The following is a 24,158-nucleotide window of genomic DNA, read 5'->3' on the forward strand; positions in this document are numbered from 1 at the left end:
TCAGGTCAGGCTCCGCACGTGCCACTTCTCCCTTTCACTCCTCAGTCTCCTTCCCTGTAAAATGGGCACACGGGTGCCTCCCCCGGGGTTGCGAGGACAGGGAGCGGGGCATGCGGCCCAGGGACTGTGCAAAGCGCAGCGGGGCTCGGCCCGCAGAAATCTGGATGTGCCACGGCCCACGGAATGGGAGGCCACCCCTCTCCCCGGTCCCAACTCGCCCTGCACGACCCCCCAACCCTGCCCTCCCTCCAGCCGGACTCTTCGCCGCCCCCACCTGTCACACGGCTGCGCCCTGCTGTTCCCTCTGGCCAGAGTCCCTTCCACTCTCGGAATCTCAGCTACAATCATACAGCGCTTCCCGTGGGCCGGGCACCTTTTGCATCAAGCCCCCCGACCACCCCCTGCAGGAACCACTACTGTTACTCCATTTCCAGACACAGACGCAGAGACATGGAGAGACAAAGCCTCGTGCCTAGGGCCACCCAGCTGCTACGCATCAGCACGGCGTGCCTCTAACCGCCGCGCCACCGGCCTGCCCGCTCACGGCCACACGGGACGGTGTCCCCCAGCCTGACAAGCCAGAGCAAGGGCCCTCGTCCATTCACACGGCGGGCTCCTGTCGACACCTCCCTCGTTCCAGACGCGGCAGTGTCCCAGAGGGCCAGGCCAGGTCCGGGTCCGGGTCCCCCTGGTGTCCTGGGCCTCCAGCAGGCCAGACCCAGAGAAGCGCTGTTACAGCAAAGAAATCAGCCAGCGGGTGTAGAGAAGCGAGCGTGGGCCGCCTGGCCTGGCCTGCAGTGGGTGGGCGGGTGGCCTGGCCCCCAGGCACCCAAAGCCCCGAAGGCGGGGTCCCCGCGAGCCCAGAGGTGCCCTTACCTACTCGGAGCTCTTGCCCGAAGACAGTCTTCTCGCCGAGGGCGGAGCAGTTCCAGCGTCCGAAGCGGAACTGGTATTGGCACTCGTTGATGCCCATCTGCGCCCCCTCCCCAATCACGATGATGGCATCGGGCCGGCTCTGGCAGATGGCGCGCTGCCGCGGGGCCAAGCCAGGGATCTTGTTGCAGATGATGTTGGCTCCCAGGGCCACGACGGATGACAGCGCCCTGCAGGGGGGAGAGGACGCCGAGGACGTGAGACACCCTGGCAGGCTCCCGCCACCCCGCGCCTGCAGCTCCCCCCACTCAGTCCCTCGACCAGCGGGCGTGTCCCAGGAGCCCACCTCGCGCCAAGCTCTGCCCGCCAGGGGACGAAGCACACAGAGCCCTGCCCTCAGGGGCCACGTGCCACTGACCTGCACACAGGCTTCCAGCTTGAAAAGGCACGCACACCCGTGCCCGCTCAGCCTCGAACCTGCAGGAGCGGGATCGCGGGAACCACAGGATCACAAGTTCCGCGGATCAACAGTCCCGCGGAATACGAGAGCCACGCCCCTCCGTGCCTCAGAATCAGACACACAGACCCTCCGCGGATTTGACAGCCGCCAACTTGGGACTGTCCACAGCTGCCCCCAAGCAGCAGACCCCAACCCCAACTCCCGGACAACCGAAAAAAGGCTTTCCCGTCACTTGTAGACCCCCGGCTCCCTCCACCCCAGGGTGCCTGGACCAGGCAGGCTGCTGAGTAGGCCGGGCAGGCCGGGAGCCAAGCCCACCAGGTCCCGACTGCAGCCACGGCCCGTGTGTGGCCTTGGGGAGACACTCTGCCTCTCTGAGACCCAGTCTTCACACCCATGACGTGGGCTATAAAACACCTTTCTCCCCCTCTCCGAGGGGAGAAAGGCCGCACGCGTGGGGATGACTGTTGTTATTGTTTCTGGAAGGCTGGGTGGGCTCAGAGGAGGAAACAGGAGGTGATGTGAGTTGAGCACCTACTGTGTGCGGGACTCGGCAGGGTGCTTTATTGCAACATTGTATCCTCAGAGTGGTCCCCCGAGGGCGCCTTGTAATTAATCTCCCAGCACCCTGCAGGAACTGGGGGCACTTGCTCGGCTGGGTGTGATTGTTTATTTGTTTAAGGAGGTGAAATTCACATTGCAGAGAGTTCACCGTTTTAAAGTTCTGTGGCATCGAGTGCATTCCCAATGTTGGTCAACCACCACCTCTATCCAGTTCCAAGGCACTGCCACCACCCCAGAAGGCAACCCCCTACCCCTTAGCAGTCACTCCCCTGGCCCCTGGCAGCCACTCATCTGCTTTCCACGCCTGTGGATTTGCTGGCTCTGGACATTTCATACGGATGGAATCATCCATGTGACCTTTTGTGCCCGGCTTCTTTCACTTAGTATAACCTCCTCAAAGTTCATCCTCAATGAATCACGAGCTTCCTTCTTTTTCATGGCCAAGTAATATTCCATTGCATGGCAAGATCACGTTCTGTTTATCCCTTCCTCACTGATGGACATTTGGGTTGTTTCCACCTTTTGGCTGTTGTGAATAACGCTGCTCTGAACACGTGCACACAAGTTTTCTTTGAGTCCCTATTTTCCATTCTTTGGGGCATGTACCTAGGAGTGGAATTGCTGGGTCACGAGGTAGTTGGTTTTGCTTTCTGAGGAACCGGCAGGCTGCTTCCCACAGAAGCTGCATCAACTGTCTGGTTTTAAGCACCCAGGGAAGGGACAGCAAGCCGAAAGGAGGCGGGCTGGGTTCCGCAGACCCACAGCAACAGCTGGGTGTCAAGACAGAGTCTGGCTTCCAAACAACAGACCGGGGGGCAAAAGGTGGGAGCGGGGAGGCCACGAGGGGCTCCCCAAAGCCTCTGCGCAGGCCCTGGCCTCCTAGCACGGCGAGTTCCCTCCTTCTACCCACAGCCTGTCAGCCCCTTTCTTGAGAGAAACGAGTCAATGTTTTTCCAGGGCAGCCGAGCCCCCACAGCCAGCTGGGAAAGTCCCCGTGTGGCCTGAGCCCACAGCACGTGCTGCGACCAGGCCGGCCCAGCGACACTCAATCCCCGTGGCCCGCCAGCCCCACCCACTAATCTGGCCAAGACCCCCCTGGGTCTCCCACGGGCACGGTGGGCAGAAACGCCTGAGGCTGGCGTGGAGGAAGAGCATCTGGGCAGGCGGGGCGGGGAGCGGGCTGGAATCTGGGGAATTCAGCCCAAAGTAATTGTAGATGCCCAGAAAACCAACCCGGGGAAATGAGATGGACGGGAACCCTGCCGGGCACCAGCCTCCAGGCCTTGGGTCGGGTCGGAGCCTGGATGCTCAAAGCACATTCCCCATCCCCAGATTCCTCCAGCAGGCTCTGGGCCGCCACGGCCCTGCTGCCCAGGGTAAGAACCCCTGCTCCTGGGGGCAGAAGTTCAGACAAACGGGGTCTAACTGGATGCGCCTGGGGGCAGAAACAGATCACTGCAGCCCTGGTCTCCCTCCTCCAGGCAGGCCACCCCGAGCACCTACCTCCCCCCACCCCACCCTGATGGTGTCCCTGAGAGCCCACCTACAGCCCCCTGGGTTCCTTTGATCAGAATCGGAGGCCTCCTAGGATCTGGCCTCTGACGACCGTGCCACCCCTGCTTGGGCACGGCCCTCTGCCTGGCACGCTGCTCTCCCTCCCTTTCCTCTGCCTCTCAAACTCTCCTGCCCTTCCAGGCCCGAGCGCAAAGCCCCACTGGGCTCAAACCCCTCCTCCCCGGGCACCAAGGACATGCATTGTGGACACTTGTCCCTTGAGTACCAACCTCACCCCTGGTCTCATGGTCGTTGTTTCCACCCCTGGCTCCCCCACCAGCCCGCCAACACGTGGAGAGCAGTGCCAGGTCTGGCCCTGGAGCCTCGGGGACTGCCCCATGTAGCCGACCATGAGTGTGGAGTGTGGATGAATGAATGAACGAATGAAAGGATACTCAGGGATTATGTCAGAAAGAGCCCCTGCAAGTCAATAACAAGAAGACAACCACATGTAAAAAATGGGTGAAGGGGGGCTTCCCTGGTGGCGCAGTGGTTGAGAGTCCGCCTGCCAATGCAGGGGACGCGGGTTCGTGCCCCGGTCCGGGAGGATCCCACGTACCGCGGGGTGGCTGGGCCCGTGAGCCATGGCCGCTGAGCCTGCGCGTCCGGAGCCTGTGCTCCGCGACGGGAGAGGCCACAGCAGTGAGAGGCCCGCGTACTGCAAAAAAAAAAAAAAAAAATGAGTGAAGGACTTAAACCTTTCTCCAAGGAGAGACAAATGGCCAACAAGCACGGGAAAAGATTCTAAACATCCATCATCATTAGGGTAATGCAAATCAGAACCACAGAGAGGAAATACCTCACACCCACCAAGATGGCTCTGCTCAAAACAACAGAAAATAGCACGCATTGGCGAGGATGCGGGAAAACTGGGACCCTTCTGCATTGCCGGAGAGAATGTAAAATGGTGCAGCCGCTGTAGACAGCAGCTGGGAAGTTCCTCAAAAAGGAATGACCACAGAACCCAGCAATTCCACTCCTAGGTGTATGTTCAAAAGAATGAAGGCAGGCGCTCAAACAAAAACCTGAAACAAACAAACAAACAAACAAACAAACAAACCTGTACGCAAATGTTCATAGCAGCGCTAGTCACGATAGCCAAAAGGAGGAAATAACCCAAATGTCCATCACTGGATGAATGGGTAAACAGAATGTGGTCTACCCAGACAATGGAATATTGTTTGGCCATAAAAAAGGAATGGAGTACAGACACATGCTACATGGATGAACCTCAAAGACGTTATACTCAGTGAAAGAAGCCAGACACAAAAGGCCACATATTGTATGATTCCTTTTCTAGGAAATGTCCAGCAAAGGTAGATCCACAGAGACAGAAGCAGGGTAGGCCAGGGGCTGGGGGAGGGGCAATGAGAAGTCCCTGCTTCCCAGGTGTGGAATTTCCACCTGGGGTGATGGAAAAGTTACGGAACTAGATAGAGGTGACGGTCACACAACATTGTGGATGTATGAAATGCCACGGGATTGTACACTTTAACACGGTGAAAGTGAAGTGGCAAATTTTATGTTCAATGAACTTTGAACACAATTTTTAAAAATGCCCTCTGGGCTTCCCGGGTGGCGCAGTGGTTACGAATCCTCCTGCCGATGCAGGGGACACGGGTTCGAGCCCTAGTCCGGGAAGATCCCACATGCCGCGGAGCAACTAAGCCCGTGCGCCACAGCTACTGGAGCCCGAGCGCCTAGAGCCCGTGCTCCGCAACAAGAGAAGCCACAGCAACGAGAAGCCCGCGCACCGCAACCAAGAGCAGCCCCGGCTCGCCGCAACTAGAAGAAGCCCGAGCGAAGCAACAAAGACCCAACGCAGCCAAAAATAAAATTAATTAGTTAATTTTTAAAAAGTGCTCTCCGTACACAGGACTTCCACACGGCCGGCCATAGGTGGGATCTGTGGAAGGGGACCAGAGGGGCCTTGCCCGGCTGGTACCCTGTATGCTTCTCCCAGGAGACTGGGGCTGATGCAGCAGGGGGATGGGAGCCCCCAGCCAACCTCCAGATGTCAGTGTGTGGATTAGAGGCAAAACAAAAGCTTCAGACAGTCGCCCTGTACACCAGGAGCAAAAATAGCCAGATATGGTTGGTAATTCAGAAATGATTTCAACATTGTCTCCCTTAGAATGTGGAGATTTTTTTCCCCTAAGGATACTAAATATTCCCATTCTGGGCGCCCTCCTTGGGTAACACAGGCCTCCGCTGTGTCTCAATCCTCTCTTTGCAAGATGAGCCTTGCCATCCCCATGTTACAGGAGTGCGGACTGGCGCCCAGAGAGGCTAAGGGGCCTGCCCAAGGCCACACAGCCAGGTCTCTGCTTCCAGAACTCAGGTGGAGACGGCACGGTGGCTCACAGCACAGCACACAGTAGGACCATCATATAGAAGACGACCTGGAGTGGGAAACCACACCCGCTCTTCGTTCTCAAAACACAGCTGACGTCCTCCCCGCGTTTAAAATCCTCCAAGTCACTCGTTAATTCGTGCAGGTTTCTGGACAGCTGCCGGTGCCAGTGGTTGAGCTCTGGCAACCGGTCCGGTGCCCCATCCACCCCCTCTCCCACAGTCTGACCGCTGGCCTCCCTGAACAGGCCTGGCCCGCCTCGCCCCAGGACCTGGCCTCACTACACCTGAAGACCTGCCCGCACCGTTCCTTCCACCCGGAGGGGAGGGGGCTGCAGGTGTGAGCGGCGCGTCAGGAAACCGTCAGAGTGGGAAAGGGGTAAAGGTACACGGTCGCTACAGGACTGATGCCCTGCAGGAGACAGGAAGGCGGGCGCGGGCAGAATTCTGGGGTAACTGCAGTTTGGGGTGAGGACATGCTGTGGGCACTCTCAGCAAGGTGCCCCGCCGGGTGGGCCCGGCTCTCACCCTCTGGGAGGCTGCCCGCCCTCAGCTGCCCACCCAGGTGCCCCAGGAGAGGCTGGCAGGGCCCTGAGCACAGAGAAGCCGGGCGGGCCGCTCGTGTTTCAGTTGCTGACTTTTTCCATGGAAAATTCTGCTCTGGGCTCATCTCCCCGCGTTATTCAGGGAGGGGCCTCGGGACACAGGCAAGATGCCAGGGGGAGTGGGCAAAGCTGAAAGTCTGGAACTTTCCTCACTCCTGGCCTGGGCCAGTCTCCTGAAGGGAGCTCAGAGGAGGAGGGTTTCAGGCCCCGCCGACAAGAAGTCTCCACCTCGTCCCCATCCCCGGGGGCTGTGGGCAGGGCTCTCTGATCTCAGACCATTGGGTGCTGGGGTGGAGCCCGGCATTGTGCAAGGAGGGGGCTGCCACTAAACAATAAGTAGATCTTTCTTCTGCCAGAGCGGTCCAAGTGGACGGGGCTGCCCCAAGGACGAGGGGGTTCCAGTGGGGCTGGGGGGCAGGTGACCACTGCCAGGTGACAGATGGACAGAGCAGTGGTCAAGGGCGGGTGGGGGCCTTTGCCGTATCATTAGCTGGGTACCAGGATGCCCACCTGGCAGCTCTGTGGGGAGGGGTTAGGAACATGAACGCTGGTGCGGGCCAGCTTGTTTGGAACCCTGGCTCTGCCTTTTCCTAGCTCTGAGACCTCAGGCAAGTTTCTTGGCCTCTCTGTGCCTCAGTTTCCACATCTGTAAAGTGGGAGTAATAATAACCGTGATACATCACCGAGCTGCCGGGAGGGGTACTTGAGTCGAAGTACATGGCACTTCGTAGCTGGCCTGTGGTGAGAGGTCATAGACGTTGGCCATTATTATTATTATTTTTTTTTTTTTTGTGGGACGCGGGCCTCTCACCGTTGCGGCCTCTCCCGTCGCGGAGCACAGGCTCCGGACGTGCAGGCTCAGCGGCCACGGCTCACGGGCCCAGCCGCTCCACGGCACGTGGGATCCTCCCGGACCGGGGCACGAACCCGCGTCCCCTGCATCGGCAGGTGGACTCTCAACCACTGCGCCACCAGGGAAGCCCTGGCCATTATTAACTAACCCTCACAGCCTGAGACTGGAGCCCCATTACTGGCCCTCATTCATTGAGCCCCCAGCATCCAGCTCCCTTGTGGGGGGGCTGTTTCTCTCAGGGGGACCTATGCTTAAACCGGCAACTCTGAAGCCAGTGGGTGCTCCTATCAGCCACCAAGGGGTTCATTCCTGGACCAGCTCTTCCCTCTGACCCAGCAATTTCACACTAGGGTCTATACACCCAAGAAAAGGAAGCACTTACATCTGCCAAAGGACATGAACACGGGTCTCCAGTTCAGACTGGGAACAGCAACCCGGGTGTCCATCACCGGGAGAAGGACAGATAAGCTGCAGTACCTTCGCCCAGCCAGATGCAAACCGCTTACACGGATGACTCCCCCAGACAGCACGTGGAGTGAAAGACGGGAGAATGCCGATGCTACCACGTGTAAGAAGCCCCAGGCCAGGCAGAAGTCAGAAGAGAGTCACCCTGAGGTGGGAGGCGCTGATGGGGAGGGGCCGGGGGGAGCCTGCTCTGCTGGGGGCGCGAATGTTCTGTCTCTCTCGAGCTGGGCAGGGGTTACACAGGCGCCCATGTAGGGGAAAAGGCATCAAAATGCCCACTAGAGATTTCTGCACTTCGTGTAAGTTATACCTCGACAAAAAAGTAAACTGTTGCCATACGGAAGTTTACAGGGCTAGCAGAACAAGGCAAGAGCACAAACTCCAAGTTTTTTTACCAAAATAAAGAAAGCACAATTAAGAAATAAAATGTGAACATTAAAAATCATTCCTGGGGCTTCGCTGGTGGCGCAGCGGTCGAGAGTCCGCCTGCCGATGCAGGGGACGCGGGTTCGTGCCCCGGTCTGGGAGGATCCCACGTGCCGCGGGGCGGCTGCGCCCGTGAGCCGTGGCCGCTGAGCCTGCGCGTCCGGAGCCTGTGCTCCGCAACGGGAGAGGCCGCAACAGTGAGAGGCCCGCGTACCGCCAAAAAAAAAAAAAAATCATTCCTGGATATGCTTTGCGTGCCCGGCCTTGAGGAGCGCTAACCCCTCCTGCAGCACATGCTCCTGGGGGCTGCTGGGGCTGGGCCCCCGCCCCCTGCAGGCAGAGCTGGGTTAGGCCAGAGCACAGCCCAAACCCAGGCTCAGAGGCCCGGGGATCAAAGGGCATCCCCAGCCTGGCTCTGCTGAGGGCTGCCCCCTGCCTGCCTGCTGCCCTCTGCCTCCGCCTGGACTCTGTCCACAGATGTTGCCAGCCTGTCCCCACTGGTCCCTGATCCTCTGGGAACCCTGAATAGAGAGGCAGGCTGCCTCAGCAGTTCCCGGGGCAATAAGAAGCGTGGGCACGGGAGACCCTGAGGACCGTGGGACTGTACCAGGCGGTGCCCTCCTGCTCTTAGCCTGCCCCCGGGCAGCATTCGGGGCCAGGGGTCAGAGCTGCCCGCCTGCTAGCTGTCCTCTGCCCAGAGGAGCTGGGCCCACCAGTGGGGCCATATCCTGACGGGCAGCCTCCTCCCAGTGCTGCCCAGCTAAGACCCCTGTCTAGGCCAAGCCCCAGTCCTGCCACGGCCCAGCCTTAGGGCTCTTCCTTGGGAAACAACAGCAGGGACCCCGAGGACCCAAGAGAGGTCAAGTGGGGGAGCCAGTGTCTCACCGATGCTCGGGACTAGAGCCATCCTGTCCTTCCCTGTCTCTGTGTAGGACACCCCTGCTTCGTTCAGGAGCTAACGCCCTCTAAACCTGCCCCGGCAGCTAGGAGTCTAACCTAAACCCCTCATGCTGTTGGCCTCAAGGTGGCGTGAGCACCTACTGTGTGCTGGACTCTGGGCTCAGGGGTCCCCTCAGTGGCGGGACGGGGGGCAAATATTGTGATAATAATTATTATTATTCCTCAGAATAAGGACTGAAAGGTCCAGAAGGTCCAGCCGCCTGCCGAGTAGCTCAGGGAGGGAGGGAGGGAGGAAGCCAGGACCAGGACCCATACATCCTGGCCCCAGACCGGTCAGTGTCTCCTCACCCCCTCCCTGACCCTCAAAGACAGTTGGAGGGGTCACCTGTCCACCTGGAGAACCATCCTCCCCCGTCGGTCCCTGGGGGCAGGAGGCTGCACTGGGGCCCAGCCTCACTGGGGGGAACCTCCCAGGGGGGCTGCTGAAGGAGGCCCCCGAACCTGTGCCAGGCCCCCCCCCCACGCAGGCCGCGTCCTGCTCCAGGGTGGTGGCCCATCTCATTCCCCGCCGTGCGGCCTGCCTGGCCCGCGCCAGGCCCAGCTGGGCCTCAGTGGTCACGTGGAGCTGCCGAATGGGTGACGCACGGACGCATCAGCCAGTGGCACTCGTGAGGACAGCTCGCACACAGCGCCGGGGCCTCCCAGGGACAACGACCCCACTCGCACGGAGGGCAGGACGCTGCGGCTGGCACGTTCTCAGCGGGGCGGGGGACCCAGGTGCACCCCACTTTCTCTTTGACGGTTACAGGTCGATAAAGAGCAGATTTTATTCCCACTTTACACATTGTTGAGAAGATGTCAGCCTCCGGAGGAGGGCCCAGCACTTCGAGTCCCAGGATGTGGGCAGCGTGCCAGGATTGTGGGGGTGAAGCCACCTCCAAGTGCCCTCGACAGGGCACTGATCCGCTGGCTTCTGTCTGTCTTCCTACTTAAAGAGCCAGAGAGAAGCGGCGTCATTGCCAGCCTGGGTCCATGTGACAGAACAGCCTCTCGGGCCCAGAGGAAGCCTCACGCCATCTGATCTGTCCACGGGGCCTTCAAACGATGGCCACGGATGTGGCCGCAGGAGCCAGGCACCTCCACTTCCGCATCGTTTCTCCTACAAATTCCCCTACAAGCGACCCCACAAACCACAGCCCAGGATAGAGATGCCCCCGCAGAGGGTGAACGGCCTACCGCAGCATGGACCCCCAGCTCCCTCCCACTCAGCACCCTCTCACTGGACAGAACACCAGCTCTAATGCAGCCCACCCTTCCCCAGGGCTCTGGGTTGGAGCAGCCCCTGCCCCCAACCAACCACAGAATCCTGGGCATGTTTCCGAGGCCAGGACTGGGGCAGCACTCCATGGGATAGATAGGATCTAAGTACTTCCCGGAACCCAGACCTCATGACCGAGCCCACCGGGCCTCAATACCCCAGACCCCTCCCGGAGCCCCGGGAGCCAGGAGGGGGTCGCTGGGGGACATCCCGCTGTCCTCCTGGGGAGGAAGCTTGTACCACCTTTGGGAAGGTGAGCAGTGATGAGAGAGGGCTTCCGCCGGCAGCCCACGGCTCTCTCTGCCCTCTGGGGAGGCCCACCCCACCCCCAGTCTGCCCTCCAGCCCTGCCCAGGCACCAGCAGACCTGGCTTCAGGGCCTGAGCCAGGCCTCCCGGCCAGGCCCTGGGCTGCCTCTCATTGGCCCTGGGTGCTGTCAGTCATGAGGCTGGCCCCAGGCACGCCCCTACCACTCACTCTTACCCTCCAACCCTCGGCTTTCTGCCTCTGCATCTTCACCCTCCAGGTCCTCTTCCCAGACCTGCTGATCTCACCGCCGCAGAGACCCTCCTCTGAGAGGCCTTCCCACCTGCCGGACCCCCAAGGAGCCAGGACTCTGTGCTTGACCCCCTCAGGCTTCTCCTGATGCCATTTGGGGCAGGGTCTGGCCACCACCCGCCAGCTGGGGGACCCCCAACATTGCCCAGCACCCAGCCAGGCTCCGAGCTGGCCTTGGACGTAAGCACCTCCACCCCCAGGGAGGTGGGGACAGGCGGGCTGAGGTGGCCAGAACCCCAGCCTCCCTCCAGGCCCCCATCCCTGGCCTGGCCCCGGCTGCCCAGCTGCCCAGGGCTCCTCCAGCCCACGCTCCTGGCCCGGGTGCTTTGTAGTTCTTCCTCCTCAGGCATCCTCCAGCAAAATATTTGAAGAATGTTCTAATTATCTGCGATCAGCCAGGGAGGCTAGCCGGGGTCCACTTGTCCAGGAAGTAACTCAGCAAATACCTGGGAGGGCGGCACCTGGCCCCCACGCCCACCCAAGGGCTGCGTCCCTGCCAGCCTCTCCCTCAGGTGGGCAGAAGTTGGCCCAGAACTTTACAGCCACAGATGGCCTGGAAGAGGCTCTTCACCGGCTCTGGAGCCCAGCAGGGCCCCGTGGGCAGAGTGGAGGGCAGGGGTGCATGCTGGCCTCAGTACTCCTGCTTGTCAAATGGAGACAAGAACGTCTTCCAAGTCTGGGGTCACACTGCAGACCCCCTGGGCCGCCATCACAGTCCCAGAGCTGGCGCCACAGGGTCCTGACAGCCTTCCCCTGTCAGACGGGTCAGGATAGAATGGAACAGAAGGCTGGAGGCTGGTGCAGCCAGTGCAAGGGCCCAGTGGCACGCAGGCCACCTGCCCCTGCTCTGATCTGCCTTGAATCTGCTCATCTCCTTCCTCAGCCGGGGTTCTAGGCCAGCTTGGGGGAAGCATGGGGCTTGGGGACATCCCCAGACCTCAGGAAGGCCACTCCAAGGCTGTTCTGAGACTCAGTTTTCTCATCTGAAAATCGGACACAATCAATCCTCTGTTGGCAAATGGCTTCTCCCTCTACTGGGTCAGGAGGTACCTGAACCCCCTGGGACGTGGCCGGAGGCGGTGCAGGGCAGTGGAGCACGTGCAGAGGGCAGGCGTGATCGCAGCCTGCCTGACCATCTGACCTGTCACCTAACCTGCCCAGTCACAGGGCCTGCACCTATGGGGGTGACAAGACAAAACAACACCCTTGTGGAAAAAAAAAAAAAATCCAACAAAACAAAAAGACCACCCTTCCTGAGCAGTGTCCCCCACCCTGTCCTACTTCATCCCCATGGGGTCTCTTCAGGGTGGGCCTTGCCAGCCCCCTTTACAGATGAGGAAACTAAGCCTTCAAGAGGACACCCAGCAGGGAGCTCCGTGCTGCTGGGCAGGGAGGAGGGTGTCCCAAGCAGCCTGGAGAGAGGCCTGGAGGCAGGAAGGGGCCCAGCTGGCCCCCCTGCCCGCCCTGGCCTCAGTTTCCCATCTGCGGAGTGAGGGGCTGAAGTGGCGATCTTGGTACCTGCAGCTGTGTCCTAAAGAAGGTTCTCTGGGTTGGGGTCCTGTGTTTGAATTCCGCTCAGCCACTGACTCTCACTGGCCTCTGGGAGCCTCAGTTTACCCATCCGTCCAATGCTCGTGGGCAGGGCCTCCTGCGGGCTGGCTCCCTGCGCCCGGGTCTGCCTGCTGCAATCTTTCCAGGCCACTGCTCTGCTCAGCTCGCTGCCCGCAGCGTCCCCGGGGAAGAGAGCAGAGCGCCCGCCTGCTCCCTCGCGCCCCCGGCGGGCGGCTGCCAGCCCGCCCTCCCCACATAGCTGGCATTCCTGGCCTGGCATCCTGGGACCCCACCCTGGTGAGAAACCAGGCAGCCTAGGGGAAAGCGGGTGGCAGGCAGGGGGTCTTGGGCAGGGCTGCGGCCACCACCATCCACGCCCCCATCTGCCAAATCTGTGAAGTCGCAACCTCACCTAGTCATTGTGACCCTAAACTTCAGGACGTTGACCTCTGACCTCAGAAACTTCCAGACCTCTGCTGGGCATTGAGGCCCATCATGACACTCCTGAGTTCCGACCACACTGGACCATCAATTCCCCCGCCAGGGCCACCCTGCCCCCCTCCAGCAGCCAGGCAGAATTCAAGGCCCAGCTTGGGACCCCCTCCTCCAGGAAGCCCACCCAGGTCTCTCCTCTGTTCTCCCTTCCTCCTGCCCAGCATGGTTACATCTAGGCCAGCCTCCTGAGGAGGCCTTTAGGGGCTGAGATTCAGCAATACCCTCCTGGCCAGGCCACGGCCACACTTCCTGCATCCTCTGCTGTGCCCTAGACCTTCCCTAGGCCTTACCCCCGACCTTTCGCCTCGCTTCAGGTACAGGTGGGGATACTAACACCCAGAGGTGCCAGAGCACCTGAGGTCCCACAGTGAACTGAGGCCCGAGCAGGGAAGAGACCCCTGGCCTCGGCCTCGGCCTCGGCCCCGATTCCGCAGATCTGTCGGACGCGGGGGCGCCTGCGGGCCTGGATGACCAGGATGCCAGTCTGAAACCTCAGGACAGACAGACGGATGGGTGGACAGGCGGGCGGAACAGGTGGGAGGAAGCTGGCAGGCCCCACTGGCCCACGGCCAGGCTGGGAGTCTCGGCGCCTAGTGGCTTGGCCAGCACTTCGGCCTTCCCGACCACCCCAGACATGGACTGAACAGCGGGTCTGGGGGCCAAGCCCCTGTGGACAGTGGGCCGCGAGCCATCCCCTCTGTGCAGACCGCAGGGCTGAGTCCCTGCCCCGGCACGAAGCCTCAGGCAGGCATCCTGGAGGGTCCCTCTCCCAGGAACCGATGCGGGTGGGACCCTGCCTGGGCCACTCGGCACCTCAGAGCTTAGTGTGAGCGTGAGCGAGCCCAGCCCCCTCCAGGCTCTCCCCCATTCCACAGCCCTGGCCTCTGCCCTCACCGAAGCCGGAGACCCCCTCTGGGCCAGAACCCCCCGGCACAGTGCCCGCCCCACCCACCTCTCTTTTTAAGCAGCCCACTGCTCTGGGCTGCTCCCTCCAAGAATTCCTGGGCCACCAGGGCCTCCCCAGCCAAGTGCCTCAGCTTGGATGCCGCTGGGGATGGGTGCCCACCCTCCCCAGAAGGATCCTGCTCCACACACACCCTTCAGCCTGCTGTGATGACCTGAACGATCGGTGAGCGCCTCCTGGGGCTAGGACACCTCCCCGAGCTCAGGGGGCCCCAGGGCTTGAGCCAGGGGGGGGGCCAGGGTCCTGAGCACCACCCTTGCCTTCCACTGCCAGCCCCCGGTTAAAGGAGAGGGGCGGAACCTCGTCCCCGGCCACCTGGCAGGGAGTCGGTATCAGAGCCAAGAGGAGGACAGGGCTCTGCAGCCTTTCTTCCCACCTCTGGCTCCTCCCCCAGGCCCTGTCTGCCTCCTCAGCATCCCTCGGCTGCCCTGCCATCCTCCTGCGCCCCCCCGCTTCCTCCCCTTTTCCCCCTCCCCCCAACCCCCCCCAGGAGTCCCGACCCACCGCAGAAGGAAGGTCGGGGTGGGCTCCGGGTTACACTCAACTTGACTGCAAACCCTTGCTCTCCACTCCTCTCTGGGACAGGATGGGAGACAGGCATGCGGTCCAGGGGGTCAGCCAGAGGCTCCCCTCCGATGCCCACCCCTCAGGCAGAAGCTAGACATCGAGGACTTCTCTGGGCCATGGAGTCATGGGCGCTCGGACCCTGCCTCACTCCCGGAGCTGCGCAAAAGGAAATAAAGGAGAAGGGCCCGGGGGGCGGGGGGAAGATTCCACTCCCTACACAGCTCAAGGAGCTGCGGCCTGGAGTGCAGCCCTGCCTGACCACACAGCCCCGATGTGGCATTTCCAGGCCAGTGTCTCCAGGGTCCCCCGTGCCCTGGGTGATGAACCCAGAGTCCCTGTGTGCTCCGAACTACCGGGGACAGGGTGAGTGGCCAGAGCCCGAGGCTGCTGATTCCCTGCCCGGAGCGCCACGGCACCAGCCTCACGGCCAGCCCTGGGCTCCCGCCCCCTCAGCCCGTGCACACTCCTTGAGCACCCCGACGGCCCGGCGCCTGGCACCCCAGCCTATCTCATGGACCTGAGGCTCAGGAGGGTCAGCCTGGGAACCTGGGCATGCTGGACACCAACCATGCTCCACCGACAGGGCAGTGCCACCATGAGGGGTGACGCCGCCGCCAGGGCACTGCCAGGGGCTTGGTCCATTGGGGCCACCAAGCCGGCACTTTAGCCTGCTGCAGGGCCCAACCCAGGCAGACGGGGCACAGAGGACACAGGACAGGCCCGGGAAGATGGGGACAGCAAGGTGATGGATCTGGCTGCTGCTGGAGGGGGCAGGACAGCAGCACCTGGAAATTCCCAGCACTCCCAGCCAGTCACCCTGGAAAGACGGGATTCTGGGGAGGCTGGCATTCATCCAGGCACCCAGACCACCCCGGGTCCACCTGTGCCAACACACCTGGGACCTGGAGGCCTCTGCCACCACTGGGCTGGGGCCCTGACCAGGTCAGTGGGCCTCGCTGAGCCCCAGACACACAAGCAGCCATCTGACCATCCAACATGTGTTTACTGGGAACCAACTGAGAGCCCAATGCTGTGCTGGGCGCTGGGGGAGGGGGCGGCGGTCAATCCCACAACCGCAGGCCTGGCCTCTCCTAGCCGGGGTGCTGACAGGGCTCCCCTCCCACACTCGGCCTCCCATCAGCCCTGCAGATCCCGCTGCCGGGGAAATCTGCCCCCTCCCCTCAGCATCCCCTGCGTCTGAGGCCGGAGGGACCAGCCTCCTCCCCTCTCCCCTGTCGTCCACCCTGAGCCCAGGGCTTTTCCTTAGCTCTGGATGAAGCTGCTGATCCCTGTCCTGCAGCGCCCCAGGCCTGGGGCAGCTGCCCTGCCCGCACTCCGACCTCACCTTCTACTACCCACCCCACCTTCGACTACCCACCCCACTCTAACCAGCTGCCACCCCTCCCCCTCCCCCCCAGCCCCCACCCCACCATCCCCGTCCTCCCGCCCGCCAGCAACGCCATCCTCCTTCTCTCCGGCACATTCTTTAGGGCCCAGTTCAGGGGTCACCTTCTGTGAGCGGTTTTCCCCGGTCTACCCTCACTGCACATGGACTAGTGTTCCTGCCGTGGGTACCACAGGGCTTTGCATAATCGTGGGGAAGGAAGGGGGCTTCCCAACTACAGCTGCACACATGGCCAGGCTCGTTCCCCTGGCACAGGGGCTGCAGTGGGTGCTGCTGGTGTGGAGAGCAAGCTCGGACTGCTGGGGAGGACGGGCGGGAGGGCAGGAGGGGAGAGGGGGGCCCCTGAGCACACAGGCCCATCACCCGGGTGAAGAAACTGAGGTCCAGAAGAGGGGAGGGTTGCCCACAAGGTCGGCTCAAGTCCATGGCACAAGGCACCATACACATGCTGACCCGGCAGAGGTCACAAGCTGGCCAGCTGGGGCCACCTCCTCTCTGCTCAAGCCGGTCTCAGAGGAGAAAGGTCAGGGCCCGTGGCAGGGAGGGACCCAGCACAGGAATCTGAGGGCTTCTCGGCTCCCCTGCACCTACCAGGAAAGCTGTCCCTCTGGCCCCAAATCCAAATGTGGAGGCAGCCCCTGAGCTTGAGAAAGTCCTCCCTCGGAGCCTCATGACTCCTGGTCAACGGACAGTTCTAACCGGCTGGGTTAGTTGGTTTCTCCGCCCATGGGAGGTGACAGGCAGCGAATTAGAAGGCAGAGGAGTTTGCTGAAGGCAGGAAACCTGCATCAGCAGGAGACGCCGTGAGAGGCAGCACAGACCCAAGCGTCAGGCAGATCCAGGCTCGAGTCTGGGCTCAGCCCTGTCGAGCACATGACCTAGAGGGTTATTCGGTGCCCCTCCCGAGTGGGAGGCCCTTGCCCAGCTCCCCTTTGCAGGCAGCCTGGGAGGGAGCAGGTTCACAGCAGGCCCCAGATGTCTGCACACATCCACCCCACGAGAGGAAGCCTTTCCGGGGAGAACTGGTCCCACAGACGCGGCATGCAAAGCCCCGTGTCCCCAGGCAGGGGCCCAGGGGACAGGTAGTATGCTCTGGAATTCCTATGCGAAAGGGTTTTGCAGCTTTTGGGACAGCGAGGGCCTAAGTCTCGGCTCCGGATCCCTCGACACCCTGGCCCTTGGCACCCTGCCAGCACTGCCACATGCCACGGGGAGGGTGAACCCAGCCCCCACCAACCCTTCCAAAGGCTCCTGCCAGGGGCCTGCTCCTTCATAGCTCCAGCTGGACATGGCACCAGGGCTTTCTAGCACAAGGAAGACCTCTGGCCTGGGAGGCACGTGGAGAAAGGTCGGGAGCAGGGATGGCCATGGGGGGCGGGTGGTGGCTCCAGAAAGGGATGGAGGCCCACGGGTGTCACTGGGGTGGGACCGCCAGGGGCTGCTGACTCGGGCTCTTCCAGACCACAGCTGATGCCAGGGAGCTGCTTGCTGGGCACGGTGCAGTACCCCCTCAGTCCCGCTCCAGGCAGCCGGCAGGCTTTAGGGTCTGCGGCCACAGCGTCTACCTGGGGGCTGCAGAATTTTAGCGTCTTCTACTCACAGCCTCAGATCGAGCCCTTCGGGCACCCCCAGTGCCTCAGGGGCCACCTGCTCCGGTCCGAAACTGGGAGAGGCATCAGTGGGCAGGGGTCCAAGCCCTGCTCTGTGTGCTGCTGCGGCTGTGTGATGACCTGCCCAGGGCCTCAGCGTCCCCGCCCATGGAGCAGGCCAGCCACACCACATGGCCGCCTTGCCCAGAGGACCAGGAGTTCTGGCTTCCTTCCAGGCAAGGCCTTTCCCCATCATCCCGAGCCCTCACTCCTGCATCTGCTTGGATGCCTCCAGGGCTGGAGAGCTCACTGCCTCCCTGCCAATAGAGGGGCTGGCCCAGAGGATAAGGATGCCCTGGGAGGGAAGCAGGACCGGGAGGGGGCCTGGGCAAGCGGGGCCGCTCTGTGATGGAGACCAGGAGGACGGAGAAAGGGAAGAGGAGTGCACCTGTGCCCACCCCCACCCCGCCGGCTGGCCCGAGGGGAGGCCCCTGCCCTGAGCCAGGGGGAGGAGGACAAATGGTGGTTTTGTCCTTGGCCAGCCGGCGGCCCGCACCACACAATGACCCTTTCATCAGGCTCAGGGAGCCCTGGGCCGGGGTTTCATCTGACAAGGGAGGGCGCCGGCCTCCTGTCCCCTTGCTGGGGGAGTTGGGGCGGGGGGGGGAGGTGAGCTGTGTCTGAGCTGGACCCAGGACCATGCAACATGGAGGCCTCAGGGAGCCGGCTGAAGCCCCTCCATCAGCCCCAGGAGGAGCGAGGCCCCAGGAGGTTAGGGGGCTGGCCACAGGCCACATGGAGGGGCCTGTTCTGGGTACCCCAAATCCTGAGCTGACAGAGGGCCCGCACCCCGACACCCAAGACCTCCACCCCACCTCACCCCCTCGCCTGCCACCACCCACAGGGTCCTTCCAGGGCAGTCGGACCATGGCATTGGTCCAGGTCCCCAGCCCAGTTCTGGGCTCCCCGCAGGCTGAGCAGCCCTGGCCCCCTGCTCCCCAAGGCTGGCATGAGGCTCCGGGGGACACGAGTGTGTGGGGAGGGCAGAGGCAAGGAGTGCAACTTGCCAGACCTGTGTCCATGGTGTCCCCAGAGAAGCCCAATGAAACGACGTGCAGTCAGGGCGTCAAAAATCAAAAATCACCCCCCTTCGTGGTGACCTACCCGCTCCAGGGCACCTCCAACAGCTGCCTGTACCACCCCGGAGGCCCCAGAGATCCCAGGACTCCTCTCGCTATTGGACCAGAGCCGGGAGGGCTGTTACCCAGAGGTGACCTCAGGAAAGGGCCTCTCTCCTGGACCCTGACATTCTTGTCTGCCCACCTCAACAAGATGCCAAGAGGCTCCGTGGAGAGGAACCCTGGGTGGATGTGTTTACCGGTGAGTATTGTTCCTTCTTCTAAGAGTCTCTGTTGTGCTCCTGTTTACTCTGGGCAACTCCTAGCCATCCTTCAAAACCCTGTCTAAGTGTCACCTCCTCCGGGAAGCCCTCCGAGATCCCCTAGAGAGTTCATCTCTCTCTACTGAACAAGCACCGACACAGGGCGTCCCTCTGTCACAGGTGGCCAGCCTCCCTGCTCCTAATAGCTGAGAACGACCCCGTCTTCTGAGCACTTACTGTATACCAGGCAACCAGCAGAGCTCATCTCAGCATTTGCTTGTTGAAGTCTCACACCCCCTCTAGGTTACTGTTCCCATGGCCCCCACTGTACGGAGGACGCAGCTGAGGTTACGGGACGCACCCAGGCGGTAAGAGGAGGAACGGTGATGTGAACCTGGTGTCTGCCTCACCATCAGGCCCCTTGGCTTCACAAGGACCAAAGGGAAACCCGGTTAGAAAATGGGCCCTTCTCCTGCGGGCCGCAATACGTAGCTGCGGGGCCTAACGCAGCCCTGGGAGGAAGCATGGGGGGACCCACCTTCCCCTCCCGCCCCACACACAGAAGGTCGAAGGAGTCATGTCCCAAATGCACCACTTCCCCCTTTAACTAGTGGCCTCACTCACACGTCAATGATGTCTCGAAGTTCTCTGTGATCGGAGCAGTTCTATTCGTATATCTTGAGCTGGGCGGGGGGGGGTCCCTTGGGGGTTGAGATTTTGTCAGGTTCCCCAGCTTGGCTCACCCGTGTGCACACCCCTCCACAGAGCCACACGTGCTTTTGAATCCCAGAGGCGTATGGGCCTGACCTGAGCCTGTGCTGGAAGGATCTTCATTTCCAAGTGACCAACGACAAGCATACTGAGGCCCAGAGAGGCCCATGGACCTGCTCAAGGCCACACAGCAGAGTTCCTCCCGTACCGGGACACGCACAGTCTCCTAGGCTAGGAGCAGCTCCTCCCCAGGGCAACCTGTCCCCGCCTGAGCCGGTGGCCCTATTCTGCCCCCACGTAGGCTGCGATACCATGGGAGTGGGCCTGATTCAGCAGCCCCCTTCCAGGGTCATGTCCACAGGGCTTCTGGAACTGCGGTCGGCACCACCAACGAAGCCACAGCGGCAGAGCCGGGAAGAGGCCCAGCCTTGGCAGGGCAGTGGCCAGCGCCCTCACCCCCACGGCCAGGTGGTCGGTGAGTAACCGCCCCGTCACCATGACTCACTCTGCTACCCAGAGCGGCGGCCACCATGAGAAACTCGTACCGGAAGACCTGGGGGGGTCACTGCAGCCAACCCCACATCTGGGAGAGGGAGGCCGAAAGCGGAAGGGACCTGCCCAGGACAGTAGGTCAGCCTTGTCCTGGCACGAGGCCTTAGCCTGGCCCCCAGACCCGGCACCTCAGCCCCTCCCCTCGGCCTGCAGGCCCCCACCTGCCCTCCCTTAGGCCCTTGTTGACCCTCGCCGGCCCTGAGAGCGCCGGCTCTGACCACAGTGGAGAGCGGCGCTGGCCGGAGCTGCCTCGGATGGCCAGCCGGGCCAAGCTCGGAGTCCGGCAGGGGCTCGGGGCTCTTCCAGGCCAGCACACCCGTCCGACCAGATCAGTGGCAGCGGCCCAGGCATGCATCTGGGATTCGCTGTGCACGGACCACAGCCCGGGATGCGGAGCCGGGAGAGCAGCCCAGATGAAAGGGGCAGGATCAATTGTCCGCCAGTGTTTGTGATCCCAGCAATGGATGCCTTCTGGAAAGTTCTCTGGAGCAGAAAGAAGCCTCTGCCCAGGGCCCCCTCCTGCCCCTGACATCCTCAGGTGCCCAGGGCCAACCTTTGGGAGCATTCTGAGAAGGCTACGGAGATGGGCTTTACCACTGACCCCCAACTGTGACAGAAGCACTTTGCGAGGCTGCCTCACCTGCATTCAGGCCTCGGCTCATAGACGGTCCACAAGGTCTTCTCTCCACAGTCACAGTCATTTGCATCACTGAGGACCTGCTTCCACCCGTGGCATCTTACATCCCTAACCCTCACCCTAGTCAGCCCTACGCCCACCAACAGTGGGGGGAACCCCAGAGACGCCGGCGCCTCCCTTGCTCCCTCTCGGGAATGCTGGAGTTAGTTTCTGCTCAGGAAAGGCCGGCATCAGCGCTTTCTTCCCCCCGGGGCCGAAGGTCAGGCTGGACTGACACTGGGGCAGGGGTTGCTGAAGGCAGGGCAGGGGGCAGAGTCTGCCTTACGGCCCTCCCCCCCCCCACACACACACACACCCACTCCAGACCCCAGCACTGGTCCAGGAACGTTCGGGAAAGCTGTTGCCTTAGGAGAATTTCTGCCAACAAAGCTGGCAGTGCACACTCGAGGAGAGAGCCTCTGTGGGCACAGATGGTAGTCACGGCAGGCCTGTATTTGGGGTGCCAACCCCCAAAGGAAAACTTAGGGTCTGTGGAGGTGTACTGGCCACCACCTGCCCCAGAGCCCCTCAGCTGCTGCCCTGGCATCCCACTCTCACCAGCTCCTGCGCCCCGAGCCCACCTCCTCATCCCAGATTCTTACTCCAAACCACCCGGGGAGGACTCCTGGTTTCCCACCCCTGGACACCTCCCCGTTAACGCCAGACCTCAGCCAGCTGGCTCCAAAAGTGATTTCTTAAGCAGAGTAGCTACCGATTCCCTAGCAAGGCTTAAGATTGACATGCTGGGGATTCTGGGGAGGGGGAGACTTCTGGATCTCCACCTCCAACCTCTGAGAACCAGAGGCTTGAGATTTCGAGACCTCCTGAGTCGATCCAGATCCCAGGAGGGACGCCACAGCAGGACTTTCTGGCCTGGCACTTTCCTAGCCTGAGTCCCCGATGATCAGGCGTTCCCCACCCGGCTCCGAGCCCTGCCCTGGGCGGCCTGCCCCCCCTCACCCCAACTCCAGGCGATGCCTCCGCAGCCGGGGCTGCCCGCCGGGCCTGGAGCGCTCTCTGCGCCCGGACCTTGTAATTATGTCCCACAGCCCGGGAAACCGCGGGCCTCGCAGCATCTGGCTGCGGTTGCGAACTTTTGTTTCAAGATGCGCGACTATTTATAGAAGGAAAACTGGTAGGATAGTAATTTCCTAGGAGCTGGAGGAGAAATTGGCTGCGTCTCTATTAAAAGGGGGCGGGGGCGCGGCGATTTATTAGGACTGCGGCCGCGCGGGGGAGGGGGTGTCGCAGGGAGCGGGAAGGCAGCGGCTGCCCCCTCTGGCCGCGTTAGGCGACCCCGGACGTGGCCCGCGTGTAAAGGAGGGGGAGGGGGAGGGGAGGAGAGAAGGGGGGGAGAACTGGCTCTGAGGTTTAATCAGTAGCATCCAGCTTAAATTCCCCCAAACGGCGGTTCCATAAATCAAACGTCTTTTTAAATCGGAGGCCAGAGCATATGCGTCCCATTAGGAATCCGGCGAAGCCACCGCTGCGCCGACGCGCCCCTCGGCTCCCTGGGCCCGGACGGGCCCTGCCGGGAGCTTCTCGGAGCCCGGCGGGTGCTGCCCGGCCCGACGCACCCGCGCCCCACGCTCCTCGCGCTGCCCTGGCCGGCCGCACGCGCTCACGGCGCGGCCCCCGCGCCCCGGACGAGGAGTCGGCCGCGGCGAGGGTCGGGCCGCTCGGCGCGGCGGGAAGCCGCGCGAAACCACGGCAGCCTCGGAGGACAGCTCGCGTGCTGTCTGGTGGGACGCGGCGTGCACGTGTGTGCCAGTGTGTACGCGGGGGAGCGGATGTGTGCGTCCGGCTCTCTCGAGTGTGGCACGGCCGTGCGGGCCGCGTGTGTTTATACAGGGAGGGGGATCCCGTTGGTCCAGGATTCGGCTGGGAGGCGCAGGGTGTCTCCGCGCCACCCGCGCGCCCTCCGGCCCTCGCGCTCTGTGCGCAGCAGCCAGGTCTACCGGCGCCGTCAGGCCTCTAGCGGGCCACCCTTTCCTTGACCTCAAAGCCAGAACTTCTCACTGCCTCAGCCGCCCCCCAGCTGCTCAACTTTGGCGGCTTAGGCCGGCTGGAAGACCCATAGTACCCCCGCTCCCGCGCGCGCGCCGGGCACCGGGCGCCCCGCCCAGGGACCTCACTGCCGCGTTCCCTGCTCGCCCAGTTCCAGGGCTGGAGCCCAGGGAGGGGGCGCCCACCCGCCCACCCCGCGTGTGACCCGCGGCACTCACAGGTAGCTGCCGCTGGACAGGATGAGAAAGATCTGCGGGCAATAGACGGAGAGGAGCGCGCTGCGCGGCGACAGCAGGAGCATGACGGGCCGGCGCTGCTGGCGGGGCTGCGCAGGCCCCGCGGGCAGAGCGCGTGGGCCAGCTGGGGCCGGGGTCTCCGCGGCCCTCCCAAGGCAGGGCGGCGGAACGCGGCGCTAGGGACCCGAGCGCGCGGGCCCCGGCGCAGTGGTCGCCCGTGCCCCGCCTCCAGGGCCGCGCATCTCGCTGGGGGCTGGGGCTGCGGCGGGCGCTGGGGCTGGAGTGCCGGGAGGCGAGCGGGCAGTGGGCAGCGAGTGCGCCTCGGCCGCCGTCCGGCCCTCCGCCCGTCGATCGGTCGGAACCAGCTCTGTCGCTCGCTCTGGCTCACGTCTTCAAGTCTCCTGAGGCGCGCGGCTGCCATTGGACGGGCCACCCCTACATCCGCCTCCTCCGCGGGCGGGTTTTTTAAAGGGGAGGCTGACCGAAGCGTGCGGCGGGAGCCGCCTCCAGCGCTTGCCCAAACCGCCTTGGCTCGGACAATCCCCCCAACCACCAACTTCAGCCAGCCACACCGCTCTGGCCCGCTCTGGAGGGCGCACCTGGGGGGAGGCACCGCGGGATAACCGCGCGGGGGCGTGCGCTTCTCCTGGGTGTTGTGCTCGGCGATGTGTGCTCCTGTGTGCGTGCACGTGCCTGCGTGTGCCTGCGCGTGACTGCGGGAGAGTGGGCGCGTCTGTGCGCGCGCAGGTGTGTGCGCCCAAATGCACTGTGTTCGCTGCGCCTCTGCCTGCGTGCGCCCCTGGGTTTGGTGAGACTGGCTGTGGGTCGCATGCACTCACTGCCATGGCCAACCAGGTCCAGCGTGGTAGGGCTCGGCAGTGCACCAGCGCGCCGGCGGCGTCTCTGCAGGGTCCTGCCTCTGAGTCACTTTGGAGAGGCTGTGCACTTGTTGGAGACCCCCCAACAAGTGCGTAGAGGCCCCCAACTCTGGCTTCCCCCACCTCACTTCTTCTACTCTCCTCTGAGGGGTTGGCTGGGATAGGTGCGGGGCGGAGCACACCCACAAGAACACACTTTTCTGAACTATCCTCCTTCCA

At 62.6% G+C, this 24,158-nt stretch overlaps 1 protein-coding gene across 1 annotated transcript in view; it reads right to left on the minus strand.

The window, feature by feature from the left end:
- Positions 1-23,189, minus strand: part of WNT7B (Wnt family member 7B) — a 44,976-nt gene extending 21,787 nt beyond the window's left edge. Inside the window, exons 1-2 of the mRNA XM_067008339.1 lie at positions 23,044-23,189; positions 877-1,103 (exon numbers count right to left, since the gene is read on the minus strand). Of these exons, the coding sequence (XP_066864440.1) occupies positions 877-1,103; positions 23,044-23,126 (310 nt within the window). The 5' untranslated portion in view covers positions 23,127-23,189. The remainder of the gene's footprint in view (positions 1-876; positions 1,104-23,043) is intronic.
- Between the last annotated feature and the right edge of the window lie 969 nt (positions 23,190-24,158).

This window comes from Kogia breviceps, chromosome 12 (genome assembly GCF_026419965.1).
Source record: "Kogia breviceps isolate mKogBre1 chromosome 12, mKogBre1 haplotype 1, whole genome shotgun sequence".
Taxonomy (NCBI): Eukaryota; Metazoa; Chordata; class Mammalia; order Artiodactyla; family Physeteridae; genus Kogia; species Kogia breviceps.